At 43.3% G+C, this 23,559-nt stretch overlaps 1 protein-coding gene and 1 long non-coding RNA gene across 6 annotated transcripts in view; both read right to left on the bottom strand.

Annotated features, from left to right (window-relative positions):
* Nucleotides 1-23,559, bottom strand: part of LOC148135688 (uncharacterized) — a 246,480-nt gene that overhangs the window by 44,050 nt on the left and 178,871 nt on the right. The gene's annotated exons all lie outside the window — the stretch shown is intronic.
* Nucleotides 1-23,559, bottom strand: part of rhobtb2a (Rho related BTB domain containing 2a) — a 61,793-nt gene that overhangs the window by 15,162 nt on the left and 23,072 nt on the right. For all 5 annotated transcript variants that reach the window (XM_043681216.2, XM_043681213.2, XM_043681212.2 and 2 more), the window contains 5 exons: nt 22,652-22,837; nt 19,631-20,622; nt 11,588-11,706; nt 2,007-2,157; nt 1,535-1,623 (listed from right to left, as the gene is read on the bottom strand). In XM_043681216.2, the coding sequence (XP_043537151.1) occupies nt 1,535-1,623; nt 2,007-2,157; nt 11,588-11,706; nt 19,631-20,622; nt 22,652-22,837 (1,537 nt within the window). The remainder of the gene's footprint in view (nt 1-1,534; nt 1,624-2,006; nt 2,158-11,587; nt 11,707-19,630; nt 20,623-22,651; nt 22,838-23,559) is intronic.

Genomic DNA, 23,559 nt, shown 5'->3' with positions numbered 1-23,559 from the left:
CTAGTTCAGGATTCTCTCAAGGTTGATTTCGAGGTTGAGTCTGTGATTAAGAAAGCCAATTTAATGTTGTCATTTATCTCAAGAGGGATGGAATGTAAAAGCTGTGATGTACTTCTGAGACTTTATAAAGCTTTAATTAGGCCCCATTTAGAATATTGTCTTCCAGTTTTGGGCCTCACACCTCAGGAAGGACACATTGGCACTGCAGCGTGTCCAGCAGAGATTCACATCGATGATCCCTGGAATAGTTGGCCTATCATATGATGATCAGCTGAGGATCCTGGGATTGTATTCATTAGACTTTAGAAGGATGAGGGGAGATCAAACAGAAACTTACAAGATAATGCATGGCTTACAAAGGATGGATGCTGAGAAATTGTTTACAGTAGGCAGGGAGACTAGGACCCGTGGGCACAGCCTTAAAATTAGAGGGACTCAATTTAGAATGGAAATGAGGAGACATTTCTTCAGCCAGAGTGGTGGGCCTGTGGAATCCATTGCCACAGAGTGCAGTGGAGGCTGAGACGTTGGGTGTCTTCTGCAGCAAGTAGTTCACTTCCTGACTCCCTACCTCCTCATCACTACCTGTGAAGCACAAGTCAGAAGTCTAATTGAATACTTTCCATTTACCTGGATGGGTGCAGCTGCAACAACAGTGCAGTAGCTCAACGTCAATCAGGACAAAACAACCCACTAGATTAGATTAGATTAGATTACTTACAGTGTGGAAACAGGCCCTTCGGCCCAACAAGTCCACACTGACCCGCCGAAGCGTAACCCACCCATTCCCCTACATTTACCCCTTTACCTAACACTACAGGCAATTTAGCATGGCCAATTCACCTGACCCGCACATCTTTGGACTGTGGGAGGAAACCGGAGCACCCGGAGGAAACCCACGCAGACATGGGGAGAATGTGCAAACTCCACACAGTCAGTCGCCTGAGGCGGGAATTGAACCCAGGTCTCTGGCGCTGTGAGGCAGCAGTGCTAACCACTGTGCCACTGTGCCGCCCTGGATGATGAACTCAATCAGGAGTTAAGCATCCACAACAGGAGTGCCAGTAGTTTGTTCTACCCTCTTTGACAGCACCTCCAAAATATGTGGCCTCTTTCCCCTTCAAGTCATGCAACATCGTGACTTGGACGTCCAGCTCCATTTCTTTTTGGTAGCTGAGACAATATCCTGGAAGCAAGTTTACAAAAGCAGATCACATATGGTCTGCATTTACTTCTCAAGAGCAACAAGGGATTGCAAACAAGTTCACGCCTTGCCAGAGGTGCCAACACCCCAAAAATAAATTTTAAAAGCAACTCTTGAAATGGAATTTTTCTCTTTTTCTTGTCATCCCTGTTCAATCTCTTCCTTTGTGCAAAGCGGTCTCCATTCCCATTACTGTGCCTACCGACGAGCATGGTTTCTGTGTTTGTGGCCAACTTGTACAGTTACGTTTTGAGCAGCAAATGGATTTGACCATCTAATTTAGCTGGGATTACAAACCAGTTGACGTGATCCTTCAAGACACACTCTTACCTGAGCCATTTCCAGGTACAGAAGAACATCTCCATCGATGTCTACACCTTGGTGGGTTGCTTCAATCAGGCCCATTACTGTGTACTGCTCTACAACAAAGCAAAACCAATCCATTCATTTCATTTCTCAGTTATCAGATCTTGAAGATGAAATACAAAATCTGGATTTATTTTATGCACTGAATGTGGAAGAAAGCTGAAAGAACTTCAGGCAGGGACAAGGGAATTGGTAATGGAGGATGTGGAAGTGGTGAAGAATCTGAACAGTTACTTTACACCTGTGTGCACATAAGAAAGATTTTGACAAGGTCCCACTTGGGAGATACGAGAGAGAAGCACTTGTGGGAACAACATTTTTAAAACTTAAAACTGAAGCATTTTCAAAAGCAAACTCATTTCCCACCAAAGATGGGGATCTCAACACCATGAACCTTGGATAGACTGTTGAACCTTAATGAGATCCAATTTCTTACCTGTTAGTGCTACCAGGTGAGGTAGGCAGAGGCGGTTTGCCAGCACAATGAGTTCCATGGAATCCAGGTCCGGGCTAGAACAGAACTGTCCTGTGTACAGGTATTCTAACACAGCTTGCATGCAACTCTTGTACGTGTTTGGAAAGTACACCTTTTGAAATATAAAAAAGGGTAAAATGTCTCGGACATACCGAATGAGAAGGATAATGCCAATATCGCAACATGACCTGACGATAAAAATAAACCTGACTCTTTTCTTTCAGTTCACAGGAGAGAAATATTTGGTTGCAAACCACACACAATTTCAAAATTCCCAGTGTCAGCTGTCAGTCAGTAGGAAAGTGTTTGCTTCAGAGTTGGAAAGCTGTGCATGTAAGTTTCACACTGGAGACCTAAGTGTGTAGTTCAGCTTGAATTCCACTAGAGTACACTCGCGAGGCACTGCCCCATTGTTTGAAACGGAGTGCCTGCAAGATGTTAAATCGGGAACTCAAGTTGCCCTCGTGGATCTCCCTGGTGTCCTGGTCAACCTTCATGCCCCAATTAACACCATCATAACAGATTACTTGGCCATTGTCACATTGCTGCTTGTGATGTGTGGATGTGGAATGCTGTGTTTTCTACGTTACAATAGTAACTGCACTAACTCTTGCACAACTAAGAGGTATTTTTGGTTGGTTTTTTGGATAGAGTCAAACTCAAATGTTTGTTTCTTTTCTTCATATGTTTCTGTACAAAACTGTTTTAGTGAATTTGTATGCATAAAAACTCTTATGAATAAAGTATTTTTTGAAATGTTAAAAAAAAGTCACTGCACTTAAAAGTGTATTGCACTGACTGTGAAGTGCTTTGGGATGTCCTGAAATTGTAAAAGATGCTGTAGAAAGTTTCTGTTACTGCAAGGTGCCATGAATAATTAAAAAAAAACTTTTCAGCTAAAACAATGTTTAATAATCACAGAATTGAGAAGATCCCTCAAATGGACCTAAGATGACTTCGTATAGATCAGCTTTGTGAAAAGAATATGTCACCGATATATTCTGCACACATATTCTCCCACACACTGTGTTCTAACTAGCTCAGCTTACGAAGCTCACAGGAATCATGTGAGGACCACGCAAACCTACACACCTAGTGGGGCAATCCACGTGACTCCAATCACTAGTTTTCTGTATTTGAATCATGGAATGATGCAATGCCACAGAAGCCATTTGGCCTCTCATGGTGGTGTGGGAAGAGCTGTGTTGTCAATCTCTGTGCCTCCTTTCACAGGTTCACATGCCCTGGGTCTGTGCTATGACTCCTATTCCTTCATAATTCATTGCATAGCAGGTAGGAAATACAACTGAAGGCATTATGTCGTGAATCTGAAACCTCACAACTAGGATTGGCCATGGTTCAGAATTGTCATTACATCTCCAGGTAATGAAGATACACCTCTCAATTATGCCAACAAATCTGAGAAAAATAATAGGTGCTTCATTTTCAAATATCTTTACTCCACTGATAGGGTTTGTTTCCATGCTGTATAACTCAATGACTCTTCAGTTCAAATCGTCCATGATCATCACATGCTATCCTACACTGATCCAGTCCCATTTGTCAGTATTTGGCCCATATCCCTTCTAAACTTTTCCAATTCACGTACCTGTCCAAATATCTTTTCAATGTTGTAATTGTACCTGCCTCCACCGCCATCTCTGGTAGCTCTGTCCATGCTTGCACAACCATCTATGTGAAGGAGGCTCATCCTCACATCCTTTTTAAAGCTTTCCCCACTCACCCACGCCCTCTAGATGTGGACTTCCCCAACTTGAGAAAAAGACCTTGGCTATTCACGCTCGTGATTATGTGAACTTATATAACATCAGCCCTCAGCCCCCGATGCTCCACGGACAATAACTCCAGCCTATTCAGCCTCTCCCTATAACTCAAAACCTCGAGTTCCTTTAACAGCCTTCAAAATCTTTTATAAATCCTTTCAAGTTGAACAACATCTTGTATGTAGGATACAGACTGGAAGTGTGCACAGTTTTCCAAAATTGGCCTAACCAATGCCCTGTCCAGCCACAACATGACATCGCACCTCTGATACTCAATGGAGTAACCAATGAAGACAAGCATGCCAAATACTTTGTTCACCACCCTGTCTACCTGGGACTTCAATTGCAAAGATCTATGCACCTGCACCCCTCGGTCTCTTGGTTCGGCTACACTACCCACAACTCCACCATGAAGTGTATGATGTTCGAGTTGTTCCAAAGTGGAGAAAAGCTGACAATAATCAATGGACAGGTTCCATATCAAGGGTAGGAGATATTTGGCATGGAGGGATTGCAGCAGAGGTTCACCAAACTCAACACTGGGATGGCAGGAATTTCTGATGATGTGACATGGAGGAGATTATGCTGGTCATCTCTAATGTCATCAAGAAGTAGAGGTAAACTCATTGAAACACACACACATCTTACAGTTGCAACAGAGTGGATGTAGATCTTCCCCTGACTCGTGCATGGGGGGGGTGGGTTGGGGAGACATTATTTCTAGGATAAGGGGTAGGCCACTTCAGACTGAGTTGCGAAGGAATTACTTCACCCAGAGGGTGGTGATCTTGTGGATTTCTCTACCTCAGAGGAATGTGGAAGCTTAGATATTGATCTCTGAGCACTGGAGATTTTGGAAGACTAAGGACAGCAAGAGATACGCAGAAAGTGCAGAAAAGTGTCATTGGTAGAGATGATCAGCTGTGATCTAATTGAATGGTGAAACAGGATGAAGAGGCCGAATGGCCTACTCCTTTGATCTTTCCAATCAGGCAACTAAGAGCCTCTCCAATTGGCAAAGTGCGGGCAGCAGACCCATGCCAGCGGACAGTCGCTGCGCCATCTAGTGTCGCCGTTGATAATAACGCGCCTGGATATAACTTTATCTCTGCGTGTTTTCTTTAACAATTCGGGGACAAAACAAATGCACAAATTGCATCACTAAGGCACACCAACATGTTCTGACGCACGGTGCAACGAGACTGACGCTGTGTGTGTTTTGTGCTGCACGGAAGTTGACATTTGCACACCACATTAATGAAACACTGACCGATGTGGAAAACACACCGACTTCTCTCTCCTTCACAAAGGGAAAGGATCTAGCAGAGCCAGGAAAGCTACTGACGAAAAGCAACTGGAATCAGCCACGACCCTCTTTGCATGGCTGTTTCCCAAAACCCAGACTCTGCCTTTGACATGTGAGACAAAAGGAAAATCACCAAACATTTCAGAAACAGGTCCTAGTCAACAAAAATCCTCTCTCTCTCTTTGAACAGCTGGTTTCATGTACTGTCTCGGAGTTTGTTAGATTGATTTGTATCATTGTCGTTTTGCTTTGAACTTGGAATAAAGGAGTGTCAAGTTGCTTCATCGCCAGCTCTATAAATAGCGCGGTAACCTTCAGCCAGGCAACACAGCGCTTCATGAAACACGGAAGGTCAGAGTTGCATCCCCTCACATCTCTCTTAATTACTGCCGAAAGATCAAGTCAAGCCCTCCATATCTTTCAAGCAACAGGAGATCTGACATCATTGGTACATTGACGACTGAACAAGCTCCTGTCTGGTTAATAAAACAAGATTCACATGGCCATTTTCACCATGTTTTGTGTTATATAACACAGTGCAGGACAGATGCACTGAACTGCCGTCATCGAAACCTACAGCACTTGCTGTCCGGTGGATGGTAAATCTCATTCTGAAAGAGACGGCACCTGGCCCCAAGTGTTTAAGCGGTTCTGGGCAAAGATTGATCGCTTGACCAAGATGAGGGAAGAAAAGCTCTCTGCTCATTTACTTTATTGACGTTGTGGGGTCTTGCTGTGTGTTCATTGGCTGCAATCTCAGAACGATTACAACATGGAGGGAGACCATTCGGCCCGTCGTGTCTGCGCCGGCTCTCCCAATGAGCGATTCACTGAGTGCCATTCTGCTGCACATTATTCCTTTTCAGGTCACACACTCCAGTTCTCCAAGCTTCAGTGGAACCTGCCTTCACTCCAGTCTCAGGCAGGGTATTTCCCAACCCAGTCATTGCTGGACAAACGTTTTTCCTCATATTAATTTCGCTTTGATTGTCAAGTCTCTGTTCAGGTCCCTCCTCATTTTGAATATTTCAGATATTTTCTTAGCCTTTTCATCTTCAAGAGAACAAGCCCCAAAATTATTCCATCAGTCTTCATAATTGAAGTTCCTCATCCCTGGAAACATTTCTGCAACAGGATGAAGAGGCTGAGTGGTGGAATCCTTTGCTCTTCCCAATCACCTTTCTCTCCGCGACACATTTCCCTCCCCACTCCTATCTCCATTCCATAAAGACCATTCTCTCTGTAGTCTCGTCAGGTCCATGACCCTCAGCAAACCCTATCCCCACCCTGGCACCTTCCCCTGCCACGGCAGAAATTGCAAAACCTGAGCCCACACTCCCCCCACCTCACCTCCATCCAAGGCCCCTAAGGGTCCTTCCACACCCATCAGAGATTTACCTGCACTTCCACACGTGTCTTTTACTGTATCTGTTGCCCCATTACGGTTTCCTCTAAATTATGGAGACAGGACACCTATTTGCAGAACGCTTCAGAGAACATCTCCGGGACGCATGAAGCAACCCATTGCCCCGTGGACAAACACTTCAACTCCCCACTCCCACTCCCCCAAGGACATGCTGGTCTTGGGCCTCCTTCATCGCCAAACCCTTACCCCCTGGAGGAAGAATGCCACACTGTGGACTTTCTCCTCCAGATTCCTGTTAATAAATCCAATGATATTCTGTGCTGGCACCTGCTGATGACTTATATATACACACCCTAGTCTCTGCTGCTGCACATTGTTTCCAAATAATCACCTTCATTTTAGACTGTCTTGGTGTGTTTTTCCAACAAAAGGAATACCTCACGTTTCTCCGGGTTGAGCTTCGTCTGTAACCTGTATGGTCACTCCATCCACTCGTCCCTGTCCTTTTGAAATTCTACACCACCTACCTCACAGTTCACAACACTGCCTGGTTTTGGATCATCTGTAAATTTGGAAATTGTACCTTGTTCACCCAGGTCGACATCAGCAATACATATCAGAAAGAGCAGTCAAACTGACTCATCACTCATTGCTGGTTTTCTCTTGTAACCCTGTTTCAGCTGAAGGTGTGACTTTTGACAATCTCAATCCTCTGACGCCATCCTTCAGTTAAAGAATGCATGAAAATTTCTGACCACCCTCCCTCCCCTTGGTATCAGTGAACACATCTCATCTGCACCACAGCCTTTTCAGTGTGTGGTACAAACAGCTGATCAAAGACCTTCTCATTATCAATTTTGAACTCCTGTCCTGAATGAATTACCTCTCCTTTCATCCTGGCCTCATTAGCATCCTCTTCCTTGGTGTGGACAGATGCAAAATATTCATTTGGTGCCTCAGCTCTGCCCCTTGTCTCCACACATTAATCCTCTTGGAAGTCCCTATTAGACCTAACTTGCCATTTTCACACTTTTTACTTTTCATATGCTGATACAAAACTTGGGAATTTCCTTTTATGTTGGCTGGCCATCCCTTTTCATGCTTCCTCTTTGCTCTTCTTCTTGGTTTTTACACCTTCTGTCTGCACCTTCCAATATTACAACAGTTCAAATGTGCTTTATTGGCTGCAAGACATGGAGAAATGGTTCTTGGGGGTTCAGCAGGAGTCTGGAGTTGAGACCACAATCAGTGCAGCCATTGTGACAGATTCGAGTCCTGATCGATCAATCTTGAAATGCTTCATATTGGTAAATGTGCCTGTCCTTGACACATTTACACTTCCTAAGAACTCTCATTTGCAATACTTCACTTATCTCGAGATGGGGGGGGGGGGGGTGATGCAGGAAAGCAGAGAAATGGATAGAATCTAGCCTTCTATCCTGTTTTGGCATTTACCTTAGATGAGCTTGTCATAATGCTGGTTTCGACTCCTTCACATCCACAGTTTGTTTTTGATCTTGCAAATGGTCTTTCCTGTTATTAACACTGGCTATTTCTTCAGGCTGGGGACCTGTACCAATGCATACTATCTTGCTTGTAAGTTTGGCTGGGTTCTTCCACAGCTAACAAGTCCTGGAAAGGGACTTCAAATTGGGGCCTTTTCGTTCAGGGGCAGGTGATCTACCCACTCAGGCACCCAAGTGTGTTTTCACAGCAGTCTGATGTGGAAACATCTTTCAGAACAGGTCAGTGAAGAACGGGAATATAATTGTCTACATTCTTATCATTCACCAAGTTTTTTAAGGCTATATGAAGACAGGGGCACTGCTGGTACTTAAGGATGATGACATTACTGGTTTCCCCCATTCTCCCATTACTCATCACTGTACTGAGGTCATTCAATGACAGCACTTGCAGTTAGAGCAGTTCAGCTTCCAGGTGAGGTTTATCGTATTTTACAGCAAGATGAAACTGAGAAACTACCTTTTCCTTGTAAACTTAGTACAGATATATTTTTGTTTTGGTTGTGTTTAGCATTTAGTTCACACAACCCATCAATATAACGTGCTATCAAATGTAGTGTAGTATAGCCATGCCAGCTGATTCAAATATAAACCCTCATGAAATACTACAACGGAGTCAATGGTTCTTGGGGGTTCAGCAGGAGTCTGGAGTTGAGACATAATCAGTGCAGCCATGATCTTGTTGAATGGTGAAGCAGGCTAGAGAGGCAGAATGGCCTCCTCCTGCTCCTAATTCTTTAAAAGATTATTTGTTTGTGGGATATGGGCATTGGTGGCTGGCCAACATTTATGCCCATTTCTAGTTGCCCTTGCGAAGGTGGTGGTGAGCTGCCTTCTTAAACCACTGCAGTCCACCACCTGAACATTGACCCACAATGCCCTGAGGGAGGGAATTCCAGGATTCTGACCCAGTGACAGTGAAAGAATGGTGAGAGATTTCCAAGTCAGGATGGTGAGTGGCTTGGAGGGAAACCTGAAGGTGAATGTGTGGCCATATATCTGCTACCCTTGTCCTTCTAGATGGAAGTGGTTGTAAGCATGGAGGGTGCTGTCTGAGGATCTTTGGTAAATTTCTGCAGTGAATTTTGTAATGGTAGCAGAGTGTCGGTGATGGAGGGAGTGCATGCTTGTAGATGTAGTGCTAACCGAGTGGGCTGCTTTGTCCTGGATGGTATCAAGCTTTTTAAGTGTGGTTGATGATGCCCCCATCCAGGCAAGTGGGAGTATTCCACCACACTCCTGACTTGTGTCTTGTAGATGGTGAAAAGGCTTTGGGGAGTCAAAGGAGTGGTGTTACTTGCCACATTATTCCTTGCCTCTGACTGCTCATGTAGCCATTCTGTTCATGTGGCGAGTCCAGTTGAGTTTCTGGTCAGTGGTACCCCCAGGATGTTGAATGTCTGAGATTCAGTGATGGAACACCTTTGAATGTCAAGGAGTGGTGGTTAGATTGTCTCTGACTGGTGATGGGCACAGCCTGTCATTTGCATGGTGTGAATGTTACTTGCCACTTGTCAGCCCAAGCCTGGATATTATCCAGATATTGTTGCATTTGAACATGAACTGCTACAGTATCTGAGGGATTGTGAATGGTGCTGAACATTGCGCAATCATCAGTGAAAAATCCCACTTCTGAATTTATGATGGAGGGAAGGTCATTGAAGAAGCAGCTGGAGATGGTTAGGCCTAGGATACCAACTTAAGGAACCCCTGCAGAGACGTGCTGGAGCTGAGGTGAGTAACCTCCAACAACCACAACCATCAATGTGTCAGGTATGACTGTAACCACCAGAGAGTTTTCCCCTTCACACCCATTCATTCCAGTTTTGCTCGGGCTGTGTGATGCCACACTCAGTCCAGGGGCGTCATTCTCACCTCTTTTGTCTGTGTTTGAACCAAGACTATAATGAGGTCCGGTGCTGAGTGGTCCTGGCAGAAACCGAACTGGACGTCAATCAGTGGGCAGGTTGTTGCTGAGCAGGTACAGCTTGACAAAACTGTTGATGATGTATCCCATCACTTTACTGATGATCGAGAGTGGATGGATGGGACGGTAATTGGCTGGACTTGTCCTGCTTTCTGTGTACAGGACATATTTGGGCAATTTTACACATTGTTGTGAGGATGCCAGTGTTTTAAATGTACTGAAAGAGCTTGGCCAGGGGAGCAGCAAGTTCAGGAGCATAATTCTTTAGGACAATTGGAAGAATGTTGTCAGAGCCTGTAACCTTTGCAGTATTCAGTGTCTCCAACTGTTTCTTGATAGCATGTGGAGTGAGTTGAATTGGCTGAAGACTGCTATCTGTAATACTGGCGACTACTGGAGGAGGCCGAGGTGAATCATCCACTTGCAACTTCTGGCTGAAGGTCAGCCTTATCTTTTGTACTGAGCTGCTGAGCTCTTCCATCATTGAGGATGGAGATACGTGTTGAGCCTCCTCCTCCTCCATACACTTACACTACAAATGTTGCTAAGCTGATGGGAAAGGGTCAGGCTGTCGTCACTGAGGAAATGTAGCGAAAGGGCTAAAGCTCAGAACAGCACTGAGGTTGAAAGAAGGGGAGGATAACTGAGATAGCAAGCTTTGGTTTAAACACTGTGGTACAATTGGTTAGTTGAAAGGATTGCCATAATTTTGAGATTTTGATTCAGAATCGGTCAGTCCTAATCTCAACAGCATAAAACCTGGAAGAAGGTAGAAGGAGAGCATGCGTTTTAGCTGGTTTACAGGTTAGACCAAAAAAAAGATAGGAAGTTTTGAGTGGAGGAGCATTGAGTGAGCTAAGAGTGAGGACTGGAGATGGCATATGGAAACCCAAAGTCAAGGAAGGATCAGGGAGATCAGCGGTCTCTTCCATTGTAGATGGGCAGGTTTCTTTCAATGTTACATGAGAGAGATGTTTCTGAACCAAACGGTAACAGAATTGGTGAATCAATTATTTTCCAGTGTCAAACAGTTCTTTATACCTTCAGACAAGAAGGCACTCTGTGAGCCACAGCACAGGAAACAAAATTTGATCAGCGTTGGCAATGGTGTGATACATCCAAATTTCTCTTGTATATTTTCAGTTTCTCGATGAAACAAACTACTCTATTGGAGACTCTGTGTGGGATGCAAGACATGTCCCTTTAACATGAACACAAAATTGTGACCAAATGACATTTCTGCCTGTTGCACATGGCCAACGCTGAGCACTGCAATTTGAATGCAACCTCGACATTTCATACTGCCAGATTTACTGACCTAACACTGCAGCTGCACTGCAGAATTCAATGCAGTGCTAGCACTTACATTTTCTATGACATTTGCTTTCAACAATGATTGATGCACCATGCCATGTCATGCTGAATTTTCCGGGAAGTTACTAAACTCAGGCTCTAGCTGTTTTTCAGTATGAGCTGCAGTTGAAGTAAATGTCTTTGATGCTGTATTTGAGCGCCTTTGATTTGGGTGTCTATACGTAGCAAACATCTTGCTTCACAATCAATCCCTTTCATGATGCATCAGCAATTCCTGAATATGCGAAATTATGTCAACAAACAGCATCAGATGTTTCCTTACCTCCTTAGTTGAGCTTTCCATGAACGGACCTCCAAACATTGCAGCCATCCAATCGCAGCTAGAAATCAGCAGGGGCTTGTGTGCACAGATTGTCCCATCATCCAGCTTAAAAACCACATCTGCCAGCAAACAAGAACAATAGACAAGGCTCATTTCAACATGATCTGTGTCTCTGAAAGTTTCACAAATTGTAACAAATTCAGAGAACATGAAGCATCTGTTTCATCAGCTGGACAGATTTAAAGTTAATATTGATTTGGAATGATTTGAATTACCTCTATCTAACCCCCTCTCCACCTTCACCAAGGAAAGCAGTCCCAACTTTTTCCATCTATCTTCATAACTGCAATTTCTCACCCCAGAATCAATCTTGTAAATCTTTTACTCTCCCCAGTGTCTTTACATCTTTCTTCTTTAAGTTGTTGCCATGGAGATATCTTTCTGAACGGGAGTTAGCGAAACAAGTGCTGCAATATTGACAGAGATCCTCATTCCTCAGGCAATAAGACACCAACTTGCAGAACAATGCACAGCATGATGCTGCTAATGACTGGTGAGAAATTTACCACAGTGGGATATGTTACACAAGCCATCAGAAACTTCGAACATGACGAGTGATCCAACCAAACTAAGGACTGTCAGAAATCATGACAGCAATTGGCTGCTGCCCAACCAAAGGATTACTGGATAAAGTGTTTCTGAATGGAAGATATACAATTAAGCTTGGTGCTCAGCATCCAATCATGAACAATGAACTTGCTCCATCTCTGCAAGAAGCTCACAAATAGAATGACCAACGTTTGTCTGTGACCCCATTTTAAGACGACAATTGATATGCAGTTGCCGTGAGACTAGCTTTTAATTCCAGATTGACTTAGGTTCAAATGTCAATATAATCAAATTTGAACACACATTCCCAGATCAGTAATCCTAAATGAAATCACCTACTAATCCTTTCACCTATTCAATGCGAGCCAAGACATAAAACTTGTCCTGATCGCTGCGTGGCTTTTGTTTCTATTTTTTGTGCATGTTTCCGGGGCAGTGCCCTGTTGAATCTTCCAGATTGAGCTTCTCTATGTTCTTCAAGACAGTAATGAATACCCAGCCCTTTCCACATCATGAGGGACTCTGTTTCTTTATATCCCTCCTAAATTCAGGTAAGAGCTGTCACACTGCTACCTTTGAGCCAGTTTTTCATCTCCTGACATCCTTAAAGTAATATTTCTGATCTCCAAAGCAACCCTTGATACAATCAAGAACACAGACATCATTTTTTACTCGGGTAGCTTGAACTGCAGAATTTAGAAATTCTTAATTTTGGAATATTGGGATTTAATTAGGTCATCTACTCTCTCAATCTGTCAGAATGACATAATTTTAACAGCACAGAAGGAGAGCATTTGGCCAGTCAAGTCTTTGTCGACTCTGAATGAGAATCACTTTTTGTTTTATTCAGTCATTTGTTTTGTACCTTTATAGACCTGCCTTGGTTTCACTGACCTCAAAACCTTTCTCTAGCAAACAATTTATCAGTGAGCTTTGAAATTCACAATCCATTCCCACCCCCAACATGTTTTTGTGAGTAGAAAAGTTGAAGACTTTCATGAAGCATGCTTTCACTAGGCCTGACTTGTTCTTATTTTAAGCTGATGTGTTCCTGTCTGCATTTCCTGGCAACAACACCAGAGGAAATTGTCAAGATCAAGGCAATAGAATCATTAATTAATATCTGATAGCTCCAGGACAGAACGCGAGATGCTTTGGCTTGTACTCCTGTTCACTTAAACACACTTAAAGACTCTGGAGAAATAGGCCAAAGTACAAAGATATTGTGAATCTGCTTTCACAACTGATTCAGCAGAAGCACTTTGGCAAAGAAATTGCTTGATAGTGTTTAAGTTGTGTACTGTCACAGGCAATCACGAAGTCAAAGCTTTTCACCTTGCACTCAACCGACCGAAGACTTGAGAAAAAGGGACACCAATTTGTGCAGCGTGAGAAGAGGCTGCTGATTGATTAGTACAACAGTAAACTGTCAATCTTAACTGTCAGTGTCAGCTGGCAAATTTCAATTGGTCAAGCTGTCGCCATAGCAATGCCAAAGTGACTGCCTGTCCCCTTAATCTCTTTCTGATTAAAAACCAAACAGTGCAATGTCATTTGCCTGATTTGACCAACAGAAATTTATCTGCCCAACATCCTGGTAGAATCCTCGCGAGAAATTCAACACAAATTGGACTCAGCCAAAAATAACCAAAGATTCAGCCAATTAATTTCCTCACTCCCAAGAGAAAAATCTTGTCTTATCTCGTCTGACCATCTAATTGATGTCTGCTAAGACTCTTAATATCTTTGTTGTACCCTCACTGGATCCTGACACCGCACTTGTCCGGTGGAAAAAAAAAGATGTCTCTTGTAAAATTGCTTTAACTTATTCACTTTGGCAAGAACATAATGCTGGAGAAGGAATCAGTACATCCGATCGAAATGCTGGGAGTGTGTGGAATTACCAAGGCTGACAAGAGAGCAGCTCCTTTACTCATCGCATGGCTCTGGTTAATGAAACCCATAAGTTTTGAAGCTCTGCTCACTGACTCAAGCTCAGTCAAGGCACCCAAGTTTCAAATAGGACTGGCAGCTGAATGTAGAACTAGATAAACAACACCTAGGTTGCACCCAATGAGCTGTCAGTCACTACTACCTAAAAGTTTTATTTCTGAATATTTTAAAGGAACAGTATGGAAACCTTTCTTCCAAACTCGGTTTCTTGATTGTGATGAGAACTCCGTGAACTTTTGCCTACACATAATCCTTTCATGACAGACAAAAGAACAGAGCCAGCTCTGTGACAAATCCCTTTCATGTGTACAAAATTAAATTGTCAGAGGAATGCAAATAATTTCCCGGATATACCTTCAGCACAATTTCGAAGCACAGTCAGTCAATCTTCCAGGGAGAGAAAATGGAGAAAAGCAATAGAGCTGGATTGAGCATCCGAACGTTTCAATTCGGCTGAGAAGTGAGGATTCACACCTGAAAATTATGAGCAACCTCAAAGTGCATTGTTAAGAAAGTGTTGGACTAAAATATGCAACTTTCTAAACTGGGAACTGTGATCATTTCTGTTGACCGAGCAGACTGTTTCCCTGCAATTTTAAAAGATTAAATGGAAATATACCTCTGGACATTAAGGTAATATTAAAGGATTAAACTACACTGAGTGAACATTCTGGAAGTGGCTGGGGATGACAGACAGACAGGAATGCGAATGATTCCCACTCCAATTAGACAGTCATTTGCTACTACTCCCCCCTACCTTAATCAAATTAAACTATTATTTAATCTATTCCATACTTTCATAGCCATCCCCAGCCAATCAGGTTCACTTGCATGATCATCACTGCAGCCCACCACACCAACATCATGTGAGGAAGCAGCAGGAGCCAGAACTCATTTGCAGGGCCACCCGAAGCTAGGACACATCACACCGACATTGTCTTGGGAAATCACCAAGTCAGAAAATAGTCTGCAAAACGATTCCACAGGATGAGGACATTAGCATTTGCATTAACTCAGAGGATGATCTCATCTGACCATTGCACCTGGGGTAACATATGACTGGGAGGCTGGGGGTTGTCTTGAATGGCATGTGACTGTGGGGGAGTGGCCAGACTATCTGGAAGCATTGCCAACTGACCTATATAAAGGGGATTGTTTACTTTATTCGGGGTCTCTCTTCTGACTCAACTTTGCATGCCTGCGAAGAGTATCAGAGGTGTCACCTAGCTTGTACAAACTTTATTAAACTTTTAACTGTTTGCAGCAGTCGGTGTGTGTGAATTGCATCCAGTGTGTGAAACTTCGGGAAAAGGACCAAACATCCCAACCCAAGGAAATATATGAAAAGAAGCCATTGTGGATTTAATTATGTTCCATTCACGTCTGCCATCTGTTACTTGCACAAACGTGTCAACAGGCAATGTTAACAGGTTATCTGTACATTCTGGTTAATTCTCAATCATTGAAGTGAAACACATGTTCCTCTGTGAAAAGCCACTGAGTACTTCAGCTGCTCTCATATCAATTCAATAAAATGCTTTCCAGTTACATCTTCTTCCCGTGATCATTGAACTTAGTAGCAACTTTCTTTAATTAGAATGACAGGTGAATTTCTGATAGGGGAGTCGAGTGTTGGTGCATCTCAACTTGAAGAATCTAAGTGGTTTAGAATAAAGCTTTTTGGACACCCCAAAACTGAAATTCTCAAACACCCAATATACCCGTCCAATGTAATGTAAAGAAACAGGCCATACAACCCAACTGGTTTTTACAATCCACACGAGCCTCCTGTCATTCCTTTTCAACTCACTCTGTCAACGTATCCTTCTATTCCATTCTCCAGCATGTGATTATCTAGCCTCCTGTTCATTCCTCATCCACTCCTTGTTCCCTCTACTCTCTGGGTTAAGGTGTTTCTGCTGAGTTGGCAATTGGATTTCAGAATGTCTCTTGCAGTTACAGTCAGAGTTACTATGTTACTTGACGTTCAGATGAGTCTGAGTAATCATCCCAACTTTACTCTTTGCTCAAAACACAATAAACCAATTCCTGTGCTCGTATTTTTAATTTTATGTCTGTGCCAAATATCCTTTTTTTTTTAAAAAGTAAAATTGGCTCACCAGTCTGGATTGAATAAATACTTAAAGTGCAAAGGTGAAAAGACAAATCTGTGATTGGCCTTGAAGTATGCAAGAAGACATTTCATCTCCTTGAGGCTGTTCTGCAACTGTTTTATATCATCACTTATCTGCATCTCAATTTGCATGTCTCATTCTCATTTCACAACCAAGAATAGACTTTAATCCAGCACTACCTGTCTCCAAAATCATATTGTAAACGTCATGCACAAGGCATCAACTGTCAAGGTTCATTCTTGTCACGTATTCTTGGACTCTAATTACTAAACACAATTTTATTTGGAGGTTTGCATCACAGTCATATCCAACATCCAAGCTGACTACTCACACGAGGAGTTAGGAATCAAGGTTCATTTGCAGTGATGCAAGGCTAACAGGAAGAAACTCATTGCCAAGTTTGCCTTCCACCTCAGGAAGAGACACAGGGACTTAGGGCTGAGGTCTACAATATCCGTTAGATTATAGTTAAAAATCACACAACACCAGGTTATAGTCCAACAGGTTTAATTGGAAGCACACTAGCTTTCGGAGCGACGCTCCTTCATCAGGTGATTGTGGAGGGCTCGATCGTAACACAGAATTTATCGCACAATTCTGTGTTACGATCGAGCCCTCCACAATCACCTGATGAAGGAGCGTCGCTCCGAAAGCTAGTGTGCTTCCAATTAAACCTGTTGGACTATAACCTGGTGTTGTGTGATTTTTAACTATAGTAAGTGAAGTCAGGATAACATTGTCAGCTTCTTTCAAAGGTGATTAAAGGGAACAGGCTCAAGATTGTGATGATGCCTGACCTGCTGTGCTTTCCTCAAGATTGTGAAGGGCAATTTTAGTTTTATCCTGGCATCGAGGCTCATCATCAACAAGAAGTTAAAAGGAAGACACAAGATTGACATGGCAACTTTGCATTAATTTTATCTGACAATGCAATAAGGAGTTGGCGAGGCTGATGTTTTGCAGGGTGACAATCAAAGCAGCTGAACAGCCTTCATTGCAAAAAAAAATCCTGCTGAGATAAACAGTGGCCAGATTTACACCACTGAAACCAAACAGTCATCAATCTTAGCTCAATCAGTGTATTCAACATCATGATGTACTCTGGGCTTTGAACCTGCACAGTTCTGCTATGTTGCGTTCTGCACTCAGCTTATATTATTGGGAAGAAACAATTTTTCACGGACACAGCGACCTCGGCATCCTGCTTGAGAGGCAGTCGCTATGTTGGGCAGCTGCAGTTAGTCATGATGAGCCCATTATGAACATTAAAATGTTACAGTCAAAAAGTGTGGTGCTGGAAAAGAACAGTAGGTAAGGCGGCATCCAAGGAGCAGGACAGTTGACATTCCAGGCAAAAACCCTTCATCAGGAATGTGATTAAAATGTTACAGGCCACAAAGAAATTGCTTTGCAGTGTGAGGTACAACACACACTCCTCCATCTATAAGCAGTGGAACCAGGCCTCTTTCAGGCTCCCAATTGTCGGATTGTTTTGATCAATGAGTGCCCCACCAAAGCCCCCAACCGCGTCCAAAGTGAGCATCCAGATTCACGAGATCAGCATTCTCAGATTTGTCAGAGCATAAGACACAGGAGCAGAATTGAGGCCATTCAGCCCATTGACTCTGCTCCACCATTCAATCATGGGCTGATAAGTTTCTCAACCCCATTCTCCCGCTTTTTCCCCATAACACTTGATCCCCTTGATACTCAAGAACCTATCTATCTCAGTCTTAAATATACTCAATGACTCGGCCTCCACAGCCTTCTGTGGCAATGAATACCATAGATTCCCCACTCTCTGGCTGAAGAGGTTTCTCCTTATCGCTGTTCCGAAAGTCTTCCCTTTCCTCTAAGTCTGTGCCCTCAGGTCCTTGTCTTTCCTCCCAATGGAAACATCTTCCCAAAATCTACTCTGTCTCGGCCATTCAGTATTCTGTATGTTACAATTAGATTCCCCCTCATCCTTCTGAACTGAGTATAGATGCAAAGTCTCCAAAGTTCTTCATATTCCAGCTTTTCATTCTTGGGACCATTCTCATGAACCTTCTCTGAACATGCTCCAAGATTAGTACATCCTTCCTGAGATATGGGGCGCAAAACCGCATACAATACTCCAAATGTGGTCTGACCAGAGCCTTCCAGAACCTTAGAGGTACATCCCTGCTTTATGTTCAGTGCAGCATCAGCCAAGTACACACACCTCTGTACAGAGAAACACCTTCCTATTAAACTGGCATCATTCCATAAAAACATAATCAAAATAGAACACTGGAGCAATGCATATCTTCAACACACTCAATGCTGTGAGCATCTGTCAGCTCATCAATCACAGAATCCTTACAGTGTGGAAGCAGGCCATTTAGTCTATCAAGTTTACACTGATTCTCTGAACAGCATCCCACTTACACCTACCCCCACCCCTTTCCTATTACCCTCCATTTCCCATGGCTAACCCATATAGCCTGCACATCTCTGCACAATGGACAATTTAGCATGGCCAATCCAACTAAGGTACACATCTTTGGGAGGAAACCAGAGCATACAGTGGAAACCCACACTGACTTAAGGAGAATGTGCAAACTCCAAACAGACAATGGTCCCTGGCGCCGTGAGGAATAATGCTGAAGAAATGGAAAGCAAGTTTTCTAAGTCAAAAACTCTCAAGCCTCTGCCTCAGAAACCTTGTAGGCAGAGGACTTAACAGCCTGAATGTGGGCGGCAATGTGGGTGGCACAGTGGTTAGCACTGCTGCCTCACAGCGCCTGAGCCCCAGATTCAATTCCCACCTCAGGCGACTGACTGTGTGGAGTTTGCACGTTCTCCCCGTATCTGCGTGGGTTTCCTCCGGGTGCTCCGGTTTCCTCCCACAGTCCAAAGATGTGCAGGTTAGGTGAATTGGCCATGCTAAATTGCCCGTAGTGTTAGGTAAGGGGTAAATGTAGGGGCATGGGTGGGTTGCGCTTCGGCGGGTCGGTGTGGACTTGTTGGGCCGAAGGGCCTGTTTCCACACTGTAATGTAATCTAGTCTAATATTTGTCCCGAAGGTATAAAACAAAAGAAACAGTGTTATTTTGCTAAGATATGGAACTGAAGTTAGGGTTATGATTATAAATCATTGTTTCTGATCAATGTTCATCCATGCACTGCCTCAGGTCCTCTGATTAAATTGTGATTTCAAATATATTGACTGGCTAAACACTGTTGAACTGGGGACAGAAACAACACAAAACCAAGGAAGCTACGAGATGACTGGTCTGGGCAGACTGGAGTTACATTTTCAGACTTACAGGTTTTTTTTGCTGTTTTTTGAAACACACATTGAAAGCACACCAAACAGGTTTACCTGAGAAGGTCCCCTTGGCAAGGCATTCTTTGACACGGTTTGCCCTCCTCACGTGGAATGCTTTGGTAATCTCTTGGTTCATGAAGGCCTCATTGTTTAAAATATTGGCGACCATCATACGCAGGTCAAAAACCTCCAGCAGCTCTGCAATGTGGGCTATCTGCATCAGCTCCTTCTCATTCTCATCCAGCTGGCCAGTGTACAAGTAATGCATGACAGCACTGAACGCATCAGGGTGAACAGAGTAGTCCATCCTGACAACAGTCATCAGCCGATTGTTCAGCGTGATGGGATCTTCAGCCATCTCTTCCTGGATGCTGATAAAAGCTTTGCTCCACGTCGATAATATCTTTCTTCTTTTGAGCCATGCTTTTGCTCTTGCACTGTGATCACAGGCATTCAGTTTCAAGATACCATCACTGGTAGAGGCTCGAAGATTGGATAATGGTTGGGTGGTTGGAACTTCATCTGTACTTTCACTGACATCAAAACTAGCAGCTCTCATTAAGTGTTCCCTGCCCTGCCTGTCATTGTGGCTCACTGCTCTTTCACTGCCAGACTCTGGCTCTTCATTGAGGTCCATTAGAAACAAGTCATAAAATTTAGAGGAGGAGGTAGACAGATAAATCTTGTGGGCGTAGATTTTAACCTTGTCTTGAAGCACCAGGATGACATCTGCACAAAGAGGATTGGCCAATAAGTGGGCGGGATGCTCTTCATTGGTCTTGGGGGGATCTGGGACAGTGATGATGGGGGGAGGTGGCTTGGGAGGCAGAAATGGGGCCTGGAGTAAAGGCTTTTGAACATTCCTCAGATGTGACTTCCAGAACTGGAGGTGCCGCCTGGAAATTAAGGCAGCCCTGATGGCATTATCGAAGACATCTTTAATGCCAAATTGGGCCACCACGCTGGTTTCATAATAGGGGATTCCCAATTCTTTGGCGACCTCACGACCTTTTTCTGGAGGCAAAATCTCATTGTGTCGTATTGGCCTGTGAATGAATAAAGCCATAATGTAAGCTCAACAAAATTAACTCAAAACTACCACTTACGTCTTCTCATTTTCTCTCACTGCTTGAAAGGCCGAAAATGTAAAACTTGTTGGAAGCATCAAATCGCCATGTTTGAGAATTATGACTGTGTATAAAATATTACTTAAATCCAGATTTTCTAAATATGAAGTACAAATCAATATTGTAACCATGCAGGTGCCTCGGTTAATCTGTATTGTCGTTCATGATACTCGGACAGAGTGGGATAGATCTGCAGCACAAGCAAAATACATCTGAGATCCAGTAACTGAAACATCTCAGATGCACTTTGAAAGGAACAAAGTGTAAAGTTAAAAAGAAACACAACACAGCTGCAGTCATTGAGCAAAAAAGTGAATTATGCAGTCCTATAGTTCAAGAAATTAGAGTATACCACATCCCAAAGACAAATTCTAAGTCTCTAAGCCACGAGTCATTCCAATTTGCTCAGCCAGTTCTTCACTGGGGTGGTGGTTGGAGAATCTAACAACTGAAAGGTTTTCCATGTAAAGGGAGCATAAAGAAAAAAAGATCCACGTAATTTCCTGTTTTTTCTTGAATTTACAAGATTAAAGGGTGATCTGATCAAAGTCTTCAAGACATTAACAGCAAAAGACAGGGGAAGATAAAGATAAACGATTTCCGATGGTTGGGACTTCGAGAACTTGGGACGCAGTCTGAGAATTAGGTCCAGACTATCCAGGGGACATGTTTGGAAGCACTTCCACACACAAAGGGTGATAGAGGTTTGGAACTCTCTTCCACAAACAGCAGTGGATTCTGGATCAGTTTTTCGTTTTAAACAGATACATTTCTATTGAGCAAGTGTGAAGGGATATGGGCCAAAGGGAGTGGATGGATTAAGCCACAGATCAGCAATGACCTGATTGAATGGTAGAACAGGTTTGAGGGGCTGAATGGCCTACTCCAGTTCCTATGTTGTAGATTCTTATATTCATAATGGGAGATTGAAGCTGATCATGAAGAAGTCCATGGGGTAAGGTCAGGTGGTGGTACAAACTGACTGTATCTAAGGTGATTCCCTATCGTGAATATCCCACCTCATCCCCATATGCTTCATCCCAATGATATTCAATTTCGCGACCTTCAAATGAAACTGAATATTCTCTGGCACATATGACAGTGTATTAATAAGTTACTGCCCAAAATCCACTGCTACGGATGTAAATGAAGTATTGCCAGCTTTGCATGGGAAATAACAGGCTTTGCATGGTTAGAGCATTGAGAAAACCTTTAAATAACTTGTGCAGCAGTTAAAAACATTCAATACTCACGAGTATCATTTTCATCCAGGTAATTCTTAATCTCGCATGAAACAAACATTAAACCAAGGCTTTTCAATGAACGAGGCTTGATAGACAGTGCAGCAGTTGATTTGGGAGTCAACAGTACAGAATTGCTACTCTGCTGAAGGGTAAGGGTGGGATGGCCAGCAAGATGAGGAGACATGTTGAAGGGTACTGGAGATTTGATTTTTCTTTGTTTTAATTTTCCAAACCAAAACATCATAAATGAGTCAGGCTGGCCAATCACATCCATGATGCATTCCCAAATTTTCTCTTCATGGGTTTCTCCTGAATGACTCACAATGAGGTTGCTTTGCACTGGCATGAATTACCTCATGGTACCTCATTCAGGTACACATTTCTACTTGTGATCCAGGTTCAGTCAGTCAATTCTTGTGGGGGAACGAAGGGCACAAAACCTGGCCCAATTCTACCTCCACCCAACTTGGGTATGGATTCCTTCCCATACTTCACCTGACAGAGGATTACTGGACTGGCTATCCTGACCAAAGTTTGCAGACTCACATTTCACAAAGACTATCTGCTCATCAATTCTTTAGATAAAGTCAATTGGACTTTCGGGGGAAAACTCTTACTGTTGGTTGTAATTTGACCAGATACTAAAATATGAGTACAAATTACATTTCCTCACTTGACGTGAACATAGGCATTAAGGACTGTACCTTGCAAGAGGCCTCCGTGCACGATTAACAGCTTCCAGGTCCGTGTACCGCAAGTCCAACTGGCAGCCTACCAAAATGACAGGGGCACGTGGACAGAAGTGTTTAATCTCCTGGTACCACATGGTCTTTACGTGATGCAGTGAGTTGGGGTTTGCAATGGAGAAACAAAGCACAACCACATCAGATCTGAGCAAGAGAGAGAGAGAACAAATTTACCCATTACAATTCCAAAAGAGCTAGAGACCACACAGTGACATAATGCTTGTGTCGCCAATGGATGTATCAGAAACCTTAGCGATTGCATTTTATTTCATAGCATGCATCACACAGCAACAGACCATTCAGCCTGTCTGATGCATGCTGGTGTTTTATGTTTCCAATGGACTTGCCCTATTTAATCTTAGCCTGTCACAACATTATTCTGGATCAGTGGTGCTGGAAAAGCACAGCAGTTCAGGCAGCATCCGAGGAGCAGGAAAATCGACGTTTCGGGCAAAAGCCCTTCATCAGGAATACAGGCAGAGTGCCTGAAGGGTGGAGAGATAAATGAGAGGAAGGTGGGGAGAAAGTAGCATAGAATAGAGGTTCAGGGCAGAGGAAATGACCTGGGAGTTGCAGTGGGAGAGGGACTCCCTGAGATTCTTGTAGAGAGAGGAGGAAAACTTCTTCAAGGCAGGCATCCTGCCTGAACTGCTGTGCTTTTCCAGCACCACTAATCCAAAATCTGGTTTCCAGCATCTGCAGTCATTGATTTTACCAACAACATTATTCTGGCCTTCTCCCCCAGATACATTTATCCAGCCTCCCCTTAAATGCAGCCATAATTTGCTTAAAAATAACTGTTCTTCACTGACATTTATAGGAACGAAGCGCTGCAATATCTGACTATGTCTATTATTGAGGTGAAC

Source organism: Chiloscyllium plagiosum, unplaced genomic scaffold, assembly GCF_037043375.1.
Source record: "Chiloscyllium plagiosum isolate Xiang-an unplaced genomic scaffold, Cpla_swu_hap1 HiC_scaffold_48, whole genome shotgun sequence".
NCBI classification, from domain to species: Eukaryota; Metazoa; Chordata; class Chondrichthyes; order Orectolobiformes; family Hemiscylliidae; genus Chiloscyllium; species Chiloscyllium plagiosum.
The sequence above is the reverse complement of the archived record's forward strand: the minus strand, read 5'-3'. Positions and strand labels throughout refer to the sequence as shown.